This window comes from Vigna angularis, chromosome 6 (assembly GCF_016808095.1).
Source record: "Vigna angularis cultivar LongXiaoDou No.4 chromosome 6, ASM1680809v1, whole genome shotgun sequence".
Classification (NCBI taxonomy): domain Eukaryota; kingdom Viridiplantae; phylum Streptophyta; class Magnoliopsida; order Fabales; family Fabaceae; genus Vigna; species Vigna angularis.
Genome location: NC_068975.1, coordinates 32,529,672 through 32,541,480, shown reverse-complemented (window position 1 = coordinate 32,541,480; position 11,809 = coordinate 32,529,672). Strand labels below are relative to the sequence as shown.

The 11,809-nt window shown below is 32.3% G+C and overlaps 2 protein-coding genes across 5 annotated transcripts; both read left to right on the top strand.

Moving 5' to 3' along the window:
• The first annotated feature begins 221 nt into the window (after positions 1 to 221).
• On the top strand, positions 222 to 2,610 carry LOC108342605 (uncharacterized). 2 transcript variants are annotated; one of them, XM_017580401.2, is made up of 4 exons: positions 222 to 1,268; positions 1,541 to 1,748; positions 1,828 to 1,924; positions 2,075 to 2,610. In XM_017580401.2, exons 1-4 carry the CDS (start codon positions 442 to 444, stop codon positions 2,356 to 2,358), a joined length of 1,416 nt encoding a protein of 471 aa, XP_017435890.1. In that variant the 5' UTR covers positions 222 to 441; the 3' UTR covers positions 2,359 to 2,610. The 2 variants fall into 2 exon arrangements, with proteins under 2 accessions (XP_017435890.1, XP_017435887.1); XM_017580398.2 differs by having other exon boundaries at positions 1,828 to 1,957.
• A 1,254-nt stretch (positions 2,611 to 3,864) lies between these two features.
• Positions 3,865 to 7,015, top strand: LOC108343329 (protein FAR1-RELATED SEQUENCE 7). 3 transcript variants are annotated; one of them, XM_017581540.2, is made up of 2 exons: positions 3,865 to 4,099; positions 4,418 to 7,015. In XM_017581540.2, the coding sequence occupies exon 2, from the start codon at positions 4,614 to 4,616 to the stop codon at positions 6,894 to 6,896; it is 2,283 nt and encodes a 760-aa protein (XP_017437029.1). In that variant the 5' UTR covers positions 3,865 to 4,099; positions 4,418 to 4,613; the 3' UTR covers positions 6,897 to 7,015. The 3 variants fall into 3 exon arrangements, with proteins under 3 accessions (XP_017437029.1, XP_017437027.1, XP_017437028.1); XM_017581538.2 differs by having other exon boundaries at positions 4,297 to 7,015; XM_017581539.2 differs by having other exon boundaries at positions 4,275 to 7,015.
• The last annotated feature ends 4,794 nt before the right edge of the window (positions 7,016 to 11,809 follow it).

Below are 11,809 nucleotides of genomic sequence, written 5' to 3'. Positions count from 1 at the left end.
GATGTTATGCAGTCAAAAATGTCTGCAACTCACGGGATGTATATGCAGGCTTCCACTACACTGGACAGTGGTTGACCCCACCAAAATAATCATTTGTTGCTTTATGCATTTTAATGGTTATTATCATTAACACACATAAAAACAAGACATTAGTTAACTTCTTCTGTTCTTGTTGGTAGCAGTTGGCCTTGTTTTCTTGTGTTGGAAAGGAAGCTCAACAACATTGCACCTTTGTCAACTCTCTGACTCTGTCTATCTCCCTCCATGGAGTAGTTAGGACCTAATTTTGTCTCCACTTATTCCATATATTGCCTCGTTTGGAAGATGTGCCACTGATTAAGCTGGTGAAAGAAATCATGATGAACATGTCATGAAAAAAAGAACATTGAATTTATATTTTCCTTCCCAAAAGAGAGTTTGTTAAATTGTTTCTCTGGCGAGATGTTTAGTGTCATTAGAAGAAAACTCCGGCACCTTTATTCAAGGATACTGTGGCTACTATGGAAGCGCCCCAGGTCTAAAGTTGTGATCAAAAGGTTTAGAAAATTGAACTTTAAGGGTCACCACCCCAGAGCAAAATTGAGTAAAAACAAATCTAGAAGTGACTCAAATGGCCTATTGGTTGAGTCTGAATCTGGAAGGCCTATTAGGATTGCTACATTCAATGTTGCCATGTTTTCACTTGCACCTGCTGTTTCAGAATTTGATGAATGGGTTGTCTCCAATCATGAGCATAGTTCTAAGAAGAAGAATCTCGCAAAGGGTGACTTTCCCAAGAGTATACTGAAGCAATCTCCATTGCATGCCTCTCTGAACAAAGCTCAGAGTCTTTCTGACTCCAACATTCTGCCACGTTCAAATTTGAAGGTTTCTATTAATCTTCCCGAGAATGAGATTTCATTGGCAAATAGTAAAGAGGGCACATCAGATAGAATTATGGGAAATGTTTCTGGCAGGCATCAGGTCCCTGCAAGGTCTCCTGTGTGTTTTCCTTTCATTATGAACTACTGTGAGGGCAGTGAGAGATTCGCAAGCAGCAGAAGCATCCTGGAAGTTCTGAGGGAGATTGATGCTGATGTGATGGCCCTGCAGGATGTGAAAGCAGAAGAAGAGAAGAACATGAAGCCTCTTTCTGATTTAGCAGCTGCCTTGGGGATGAAATATGTGTTTGCTGAGAGTTGGGCTCCAGAATATGGAAATGCCATCTTATCCAAATGGCCAATTAAGAAGTGGAAAGTTCAAAAGATTGCTGATGATAATGATTTCAGGTGTTTTATTCCTCCCACATTTCCATTGAAATGATTACCACTCTTCAGTTAAAAGAAGTTAGTCATGAATCACGATGATGATAGTGATTATTATGATTTGTTGAAAGACAAAAACTGCCATGCCTCTGTCATTCTCTGATATATTTATCAGTGTAATTAACTACACAAAAATATTGAAATAGAATAACTTACAATACCAATCCTTTATTGTTGTTTTAGACTATAGATTTTTTCGGTGTACAACTGCAATGACAACTCCATGTGTGATTTAGGAATGTTTTGAAGGCTACAATTGATGTGCCTTGGGCTGGAGAAATAAATTTGCATTCTACTCAGCTTGACCACTTAGATGAGAATTGGAGAATGAAACAAGTGCAGGAAATATTTCGCTCCAATGACACTCCCCATATCTTAGCAGGAGGTCTCAATTCACTATATGGAGCAGATTACTCATCTGAGAGATGGACAGATATTTTTAATGTAACATTCTCAGTTCTCACAACTGTTTACATTAAATTGTTGCAGATTACTCATCTGAGATTGTTTGTTTTTGTTGCAGTACTATGAGAAACTCGGAAAGCCTAGGCCAAGGTCAGAAGTCATGAACTTCATGAAATCCAAAGGCTATATCGATGCAAAGGATTATGCAGGAGAATGTGAGCCCATTGTCATCATTGCTAAAGGCCAAAGTATATATATATATATTTTTCACTTGTTCAACTGCTCTTTCTAAGTGAACTTAGGTGATTATTATGATCATGATTGTTCAAAAACATGGAAGTCTAAGTTGAGTGCTGAAATAACAGATGTGCAGGGGACATGCAAGTATGGCACAAGAGTGGATTACATTCTGGCTTCCCCAAACTCTCCATACAAGTACGTGCCAGGGTCCTACTCAGTGATTTCTTCAAAAGGAACTTCTGATCATCATATAGTGAAAGTGGACATTGTGAGAGTAAATGCATCTGCTCAGAAAAATGTCATGAGACAGTGCAGAAAACTAAAGAGTAAGGTTGTGAAAATAACACCACCATGTTCTGCAACAGGTGTAAGGGAATCAACCCCACCTACCAAAATACTTGTACCATAGGAAAATTATGTGACGGAAGTGATGAGGCATATTTTGATGAACAGTGTGTTTTCTGTTAGCTGTGAAGTTAAAACGGCATGGCCATGCAATAGAGTTTGACATTTTCTAGTGCCTGCATTATGTGTAAAGTACTGCATTAATACTGCCCTTTACCCTTTTCTTTTGTTTGTCCCTGTCTGCATATAAATAATTCATCTCAGGATGTGATCATTCCTATGTAATATCCCTCCACTGCAACAACATTTTGCATCATATTGCAAGTAATTTAAATGTTAAATTAAAGTAAAAAATTGCTTCAAGTTCAATTTGTGTTGGAGATTCTTCGTGGATTCCAGACAAAGTTAAATTACAATAAATATAAATGAAGAAAAAATGAATTAAAGAAAGAAATCAGATCATATATATATTTTTTAAAAATTTTGTTTCAAGTTCTATAAAAATTAATTTAAGTTCATAAAAAAATATTTTACTTTACTTTTTTTATGTTTCATGTGTTTATATTACAAGAAAAATGACATATACCTACAAATAAAAACTATAATTAAAAAAACAAAATCTGTGGATAAACGTAAAAATAGACTTTGACGGTAAAAATATTAACTTGTACTAATATATTAATTATGAATAAAAGTCAAAACAACTATATGGTAAAAATAATCAAATTATGTTTGCATCCTCTAACAACAGTAGAAAATAATCCTTTGTTACTAAAATTTGTCAAAATAAAAAAAAAATATAATTAAAGGAAGAGTTAGTATAAAAACTCATACGAACACAGTTTATGAACCAAGTAATCTCCAACTATTCATATACAATAAAAAATATATTTCTTATTTTTTTAATACATGTTTAAAATTTCACAAGTTCATAGGTGAAAACAACTGTATATATTACAATTTTGTTAACCAATAAAGTATTGTTAGGTAAAAGTTTTTTTTTAGTCTAATTTTATATATGTCAAGAGATTTTAGCTACACCGAATATATGAAGGTACAAGTATTTTTGAGTTTTATCTATAGTAAGATATACTCATGAGTACAATTGTTTGTATGTACAAGTTTTTTTTACATAATATATATATATATATATATATATATATATATATATATATATATAAATGAAAATATTTCTAGGACTATTATGTTTAAGTAATATTACATTGAACTATTGAAAATTTTGGATTTTATAAGAAGGAAAAAACATGAGAAGTGATTATTATAAAATGCAAGTTTCATCTGTTAAAAGCAGCATAATTTTTTTTAAGACCTTAAAATTGCAAGGTTTAATTGTTCCTTTTCTTTTTCTTGTCAGGATAGTTATTCGGTCTTTTATAAATTAAAAGTTATATCGAATTTGAAGAGAAAATGAATTAAAATATATCATATTTTAAATTAATTTATTTTTTTAAATAAAGTTTTCGAGAGAAATAAAAAAAAATTGTGTTTTTATGTTCTGGAAAATGACGCCAATTGTTGTAGTGTGTGGCTTACCCGATTCTGAAGTAGATACCCACAAACACCACGATCGGATTCGGGTATGGATCCGGATCCTCTTTAAATCCAATTCTGCACTGCCATTGCAACACCGAACCGAACACAAAGTGAAGAAGAAACGGGAACATGATCCCAGTTTACTCTATCTTCTCCTTCTAAATTACTTATTTCCTCTGATTCTGCACTTCCCACAGTCCTCCAATTTCAAAGTTTTCCCTTATCGTCCAATCCATTCGTCAATGTTCAAGGTAAATTTTGTTTCTGAAACCCTAACCTCTTTATTTATTTCTAGCTGCGTTGACTTTCGTCGTTGTCTCATGATTTCGTTCGAAACTTCAATTTACTCCGATAGTACTCGTTACTCCTAATATTCATTCCTGTGATTGTCTTCATTCGTTTTATTTTTATTTACTTTTTGTCTAGATTATGATATTTCTGTTGACAGATTGTTTGGTCACTGAGAAAATGGAGAAACGAGTTACGCACCTGAAGAATTAGGATAGGGACGAATAAAAATGTGTTGAAGTTTGTCTCTTATACAAGTGCGTTTATTTCGGTTTTTACAGAAATAGTTGCCTTGAACTTAGCTTATGGGGCTGGAATGTGCTTCTGCTTGACTAGTAAGAGGGAGGTTGAAGAAAAGAAAAATTAATGCATAACTTCCTTAAAGTTTAAAAGCGTTTGAATGCTACTGTTATTGCCTTGAATTTTTCTCCATTACCATGTTGATAGTTATATTTTAATGGACAAGAAGTTGGGATCATGATTGTAAAGGAGCATTTTGTTGGTACTGAGCTTGCAATGACTAATGCTATTGTGGAGGAGGATATAGACTTTTCTTGTGATCCGTACCTAGGGTTGGAATTTGACACAGCAGATGAAGCACTAAAGTTCTACACTTCATATGCAAATCGAACAGGATTTAAAGTTCGGATTGGTCAGCTGTATAGATCAAGAACTGATGGATCAGTTTCTTCTCGAAGATTTGTGTGCTCAAAAGAGGGACGTCAACTCAGTTCAAGAACAGGCTGTCCAGCATTCATAAGGGTGCAAATAAATGGTTCTGGAAAGTGGGTGATTGATCATTTTCATAAGGACCATAATCACAATCTTGAAATCAGTGGGGAAAACTGTACTCCAACATTGGAACAGAAAGGTGATACAGTTGTGAACTCTCTTACTGAGTTTACTAGGAGGCCAAGGAAGAAATTGCTGGAAGAAGCCAATAATGATTCCTCTTGTCCCTTTGGCATTATTGATTTCAAACGTCTGAGAAAGGAAGAACTTGAAGGACAGCCCAAGACTGAACCATATGTGGGTCAAGAGTTCAGTTCACCTAATGAAGCCTACCAATTTTATCATGCATATGCAGCGCATTTGGGTTTTGGAGTTCGAATTGGTCAATTGTTTCGTTCCAAGAATGATGGATTGATTACATCCCGCCGATTTGTTTGCTCCAAGGAGGGGTTCCAGCATCCTTCAAGAGTTGGTTGTGGGGCTTATTTAAGGATTAAGAGACAGCCGACAGGAAAGTGGACAGTGGACCGCCTCCGAAAGGAACATAACCATGATCTGGACTCTGAAAAAGAGGGCAGGGTAAAAGATATTCATTCTTCTAATATTCTGAATGACGATGCAGATACTGGATTTGTGAATGGTGACTTGTTTAGAATCGATAACTACCCTGTCCCTAGAGGAGGTAGGCAAAATCACATTAGAAGTGAGTGGTACAACGTTCTTTTAGAGTATTTTCAAACAAGACAGACAGAAGATACTGGATTCTTTTATGCTGTGGAAGTTGACAATGGTAATTGTATGAGCATATTTTGGGCGGATGGCAGATCTAGATATTCATGTAGTCAGTTTGGTGACGTCCTAGCCTTAGACACATCATACCGAAAAACTGTCTATTTGGTGCCTTTTGCTACTTTTGTTGGGGTCAATCATCACAAGCAACCTGTGCTTCTTGGATGTGCTTTAGTTGCCGATGAATCTGAAGAATCTTTCGCTTGGTTGTTTCAGACATGGCTTAGGGCAATGTCTGGCCGGCAGCCTCTGACAGTTATTGCTGATCAAGATATTGCAGTCCAGAGGGCAATAGCAAAAGTCTTTCCTGTAACCTATCATCGGTTTTCTTTGTGGCAAATTAAGGCAAAGGAACAAGAGAACATGGGTCTGATGGGTGATGGCTTTACAAAAGACTATGAAAAGTGTGTTTACCAGAGTCAGACAGTTGATGAATTTGACGCCACATGGAACGTGCTACTCAACAAATATGGATTGAAGGACAATACTTGGCTAAAAGAGATGTATGAGAAGCGTGCATCTTGGGTTCCGTTGTATTTAAAGGGCACATTTTTTGCTGGCATTCCCATGAATGAAAGCCTTGATTCATTCTTTGGTGCACTTTTAAATGCCCAGACACCTCTCTTGGAGTTCATTCCTCGGTACGAAAGGGGTCTTGAGCGACGCCGTGAGGAAGAAAGAAAAGAGGATTTTAATACTTCTAATTTTCAACCCATTTTGCAAACAAAAGAACCAGTGGAAGAACAATGCAGAAGGCTTTACACTCTTGCTGTATTCAAAGTATTTCAAAAAGAGCTATTGCAGTGCTTTAGCTATCTCGGGTTTAAAATATTTGAGGAAGGGGGTCTGAGCAGATATATGGTGCGAAGGTGTGGAAATGATATGGAGAAACATGTAGTTACATTTAATGCATCAAATCTCAGCATTAGTTGTAGCTGTCAGATGTTTGAGCATGATGGTGTTCTTTGTAGACACGTGTTGAGGGTTTTCCAGATATTACAATTAAGAGAAGTTCCTTCTCGCTACATCTTACATCGGTGGACAAGAAATGCTGAGGATGGTGTCTTTCCTGACATAGAATCGTGGAGCAGCTCTCAGGAACTTAAAAATTTGATGCTATGGAGTCTAAGAGAAACTGCATCTAAATACATCGATGCTGGTGCAACATCCATTGAAAAGTATAAACTTGCCTATGAAATTTTGCGAGAGGGTGGGAGAAAGCTTTGTTGGCACAGGTGACTGCTTTACTGTGTTCTGTGAGGCTGTGCATACTTGTACAATTATTTTTTGTAGCTTGAACTGTTTTTTGGTGCCATTTTAGCTCTCTAATCAAATGCGCATATCTTTCATTAGACTTATATGTTAAGCAGTGCAAGTCAGGTTACTGGTTCAACCAATCATTGACCTATTCTGTTTTTAAGTAGGGATAGAAACAGAGATACCCTGTGCTCGTGAGACCAATTTTTTTAAGTAGGCCTAGAAACAAAGACCATGTGCCCGTGATAAGAGGTGTCACGTCGGTTTCATCTTAATTGAGTATTTAATTAAGTTGCACCATCCATTTCTATTTCTAGTTTTCATTGGGAAAAAAAATCAGAATGGTTTTCCAGTGAGTTATGGTGGCAACTGCTTCAAGAGGTAAAAATAACAGTCTTTTTTGGGGTGGATCTCTTGTCCTCCCAACTCTTTGCTATAATCTTCTGTTTAAATGCATTTTTCTTATATTGAATGGTAAAGCTGAGACCGGGCGAAGGAAAAAGAGGGGGTTGTGTGGGTATGATGGTATCAATTCAAACTAATTTCTTCTTCCATTTTTCCCATCCTTGATCTTGAAAACAGATTTTGCGGTTGTTCCTGTTTTCATACAATTTGCTGAACGAAATTTGCAATTGCAAAGGTGAACTTGAATGATTTTTATTTTTTTTGTAAAATCAACTTTTTCTTCCATTTCGAATTGAATTTCTAGGAGAAATTGTTTATAATCACTCCCTATGAAAGTCAAGCATGCCTTTGAAAGCCATGGTTGCCCTTTAATCTTCAAACTAGGGGTAAAACGTCTCCGGTTAATTTGTGGTATTTACTGCTCACTAAGACTAAATAAGAGAAAAAAAATATCAAATCAAATATGTACGTTATTGAATATCTACCAAATTACTAATTAATCTAAAAAACATTATTAAATTCATAAAAAATATATTTTTTAAAATAATTATAAGAAAAAGTTACAAAATCTGAAAGATAAAATAGTTTATATTGGTAAAGGTAAAATCTACGTTAAAATGTAAACACAAAAAATGATTACTACATAATTAAAAAAGTAATCATATTTATTAGTAGTTATATATATATATATATATATATATATATATATATATATTATTTTTTCAATATTTTTTTCCTCGCACCTTTATTCTCATTGACATCTTTCTTAAAAAAAAACTATTTTTGAATATTTTAGCATAAGTATTACTCAATATTTGTTTTTATGTAACTATACTTATTAATAAAATATTTTTAAATATAACATTGTATTATAATTTAAATTCATAATATTTTTTTATTAACTATAATTGTGAATATATAATGAATAAATTAAATTGTGCTATGAAGTTATTTGTTATTTTAAATCAAAGGAATAAAAATCAAAATGTAATAAACAGAGAATATATATATATATATATATATGAGTTTGTTAATTTGTGTACGCTAATATATCATGAATTCTAAGTTATAAAGTTAATAGTATTTTAATAATTTTCATCCTCAAAACTAAAAAAAGAAAAAAGAAACTCTCAAACCCTTACTTACCTCCCTCGTTCCTTTCAACCCTTTCTGTTTCATCTATCTCACTTCAACATTTTCTCTGTCATTCCTCTACTAGTCCCAATTGAAAAAAAATAAAAACACTCGCCTAACCCTAAATCTACCATCTTCACTTATCAAATTTGTTTATGTGATTTGGAAGTTAAAGGTTTTATTACCATTACATTCTTCTGACTTAATTTTTAATTGGCTAAACTTGGTTTGATTTTGATCTTGGTTGATTGATGATGGTGTGCTCGCAGAGGGGGAGTTTGTAACACAACAAAATTCTAAAATTTAAAAACGAAATTTAATAATAATAATCAGAAGGAAAAGTATATAACACAGCTTTCCAATCAAAAATCAACATCAACATCATCAATTATTTTGTTATTAAACTGGAAAACAAATAAACGAACAGAGCAAGAGCAACAAATTGCGGTGTCGCGAGTTGTTGTGTATGGGTGAGGAAAAGTATGGAGATGAGAGAGAAACAAATTGGATAAGTAAGGAAGGTAAATTAGGGTTAGACGAGTGTTTCTGATTTTTTCAATTGGGACTAACTTAGAGTTGACAGAGAAAATGTTGGAGTGAGATAGATGAAAAAGAAAGGGTTGAGAGGAATGAGGGAGATGAGCAAGGGTTTAGGGTTTTCTTTTTTTTTAGAATGAAAATTATTAAAATATTCTTAACCTTATAACTTAGAATCCATGATATATATAAGGGTATTTTTGTTTACTAAAATCCGATACACATTCCTAAAATATACCAACTGAAAAACAGACATATGCAAGTTAACAAACTCATATATATATATATATATATATATATATATATATATATATATATATATATATACTTGGATGGAATAGTTATTTATATAAATTAAAATTCTATGAAGATTTACTATGATTATATATTAGAATTGTTGTGATGATAGAATTGTTGTTATTAGATTATCACTAATCACTAACAATAATTATAATGGTGATAATGGTGATAAGTGTCACTATGATATTCATAAATATTAGGTACAGCTGTCAAAACAGATAACCTGATCCGATTCACTACGGGTTGGTCACTTAGTGCTGTCAAAACGGATAACATTTATTAGTGAGCTGACAAATTTGAACCCGGCTCGACCCACCACGGGTTGGTGGGTTAAATAGGTTGACTTACTGACTCACTTAATTATAAGTTTTTTTTAAAATAAAAAAATTAATATTTTTTTAATTCAATTATAAATAAATTTCATTCTAAAATAATGTTCAATTCCAAAGACAATTAAATATATATATATATATATATCATACAATATAAGCATAATCCAAAAACAAGAACAAAAAGCGAACAAATAAGTTTTTAAGATTGATAGTTTTTATATCATATGTCCATTTACAATAGTAAAGTCTTGAATAGATAAATTTATGATATTTTTCTCTCTTGAAACATTTTTTTTTATCCCATCTACAATATAATAAAAAAAATGCTAACTAATAATATTAAAAAACAAAATAATAAATAATTAAATTAAATTAGGTGGTTTGGTGTGCAAACCCGCATAAAAAGATTACATTTTTTTTCAAACCCAATCCAGCTCAAACTCATGGTGAACCGGATTGGTTCACGGGTTACAACCCATTTTGACAGCACTAATATTAGGTATAAATATTAATTTGGTCTTTATCTTTCTTTATTTTGTTCATTTTTGTTTTTATTCTGTTCTAATGTTTAATATGGTACTTATTTTAATAAAATTGGATCATTTTGGTATTTTTTTCATAACGTTAGTTAACACAATAGTGTACATATTGGCACTGTGTGGATGACTTGTGCTATGCTTTATTACGTGGTCTATTTTATATGTTTATAAGATTTGTATCTATTATGATGTTTAATTTATTTTGAAATAAAAATTTGAGGATAAAAAGTTAAATAGGGTTTGCAGTATGAAAGGCACTGTCACTGGGTGTTTTTCATGGGCTGAAGAAAAAGATTTTGAAAATTCCTCCCCATTGAAATTGTATGCTGTTGATTTGGGAAGGCATGTCTCTTTGTTAATTTTCTTTTTCTTATTGTAATAGTTGGGGACAATGTTGCTGTAACAGCTCCTTCGATGGTGATGATTTAAGGGAAAATGACTTAAACCCTATTTGCAGTTGTTCAGAGCTGACAACCTTTAGGATGACAAACTTCAAGAATCTTGATAGACAATTTGGAGTTGTCCTAACTACAAAATGAGATTAATAATACAAAATTTTGTTATTTTTTATAATAAAAATATTTATTGGTAATTAATATTGGGTTTCTTATTTTTTTGTGTTCAATAATATAACAATTGGTGTGATGTAACTATTTCAAATTATGTTGTGTAAAAAATATTAATGAAATGGATGATATTATCATGAGGAAAAAGAGGAAGATAAATGATTTGGAGAATTTCTTAAAGGTTTTGAAAAAAAAAATCTATTATTAGTAGTAGTGAGTTGTATTCTTAGTGTAATGAACGTAGATATTATATTATTAATGTTGAAAAATTGATTTGTAATGGATTGTTTTGGTTTATGATATTATCAAGGATGATGAATTGTTAATGTTGTATTGCAAAGTCGTTTAACGTGTATTGCAAGACTTTCTATTATATATTGTTAAACTTGTCTAATATACATGGTTAGACTCATCTAATCAAGATAAGGACAAATTTTTTTAATATATATTGTAATATTCATGTAATTAATGTTTGAATAGACTCGTCTAATATGTGTTATAAATTCGTTTAATAAGTGTATAAACAAAGTCGTCTAACGTGTATTCTTATACTCATATAATCATGGTAGGAAATCACTCATCTAATATTTTTTGATATATTCGTTTAACCAGTGTATGGACAAAATTATCTAATATATATTAAAAAACCCATCTAATGTATGTTATTAGAGTCGTCTCTAATCAGTGTATGAACAAATTTGTCTTTTGTGCATTCTTAAACTCATCTAATCTATGTATGAAGTGACTAATATAATATCATTTGTTATATTGTCTAAGGTTATTACAAAACTCATTTAATTAGTGAATGTATAGAGTCGTGTAATATATAAATAGATTTGTCTAAATTATGCATTGATAGACTCATTTAATATCTATTACTAAAACTTCTAATTAATGTATCAACATACTCGTCTAATATTTATTGTTATATTTATATGTATGGACATATTTGTCTGATATGTTTTACTATACTTAATCAACTTATGAACATGGTCTAATATGAATCAATTTATGAACATGGTCTAATATGAATTAATTTATGAACATGGTCTAATATGAATTGGAAATAACATCATTCTTGT

What these genes read in the sequence shown, in the direction of transcription:
- LOC108343329 (XM_017581540.2), top strand. Translation starts at nt 4,614, where the DNA reads ATGATTGTAAAGGAGCATTTTGTTGGTACTGAGCTTGCAATGACTAAT.
- LOC108342605 (XM_017580398.2), top strand. Translation starts at nt 442, where the DNA reads ATGTTTAGTGTCATTAGAAGAAAACTCCGGCACCTTTATTCAAGGATA. An exon ending in GATGGACAGATATTTTTAAT is followed by an intron (nt 1,749 to 1,827) that starts GTAACATTCTCA and finishes TTTTTGTTGCAG; the next exon opens with TACTATGAGAAACTCGGAAA. An exon ending in CATCATTGCTAAAGGCCAAA is followed by an intron (nt 1,958 to 2,074) that starts GTATATATATAT and finishes CTGAAATAACAG; the next exon opens with ATGTGCAGGGGACATGCAAG.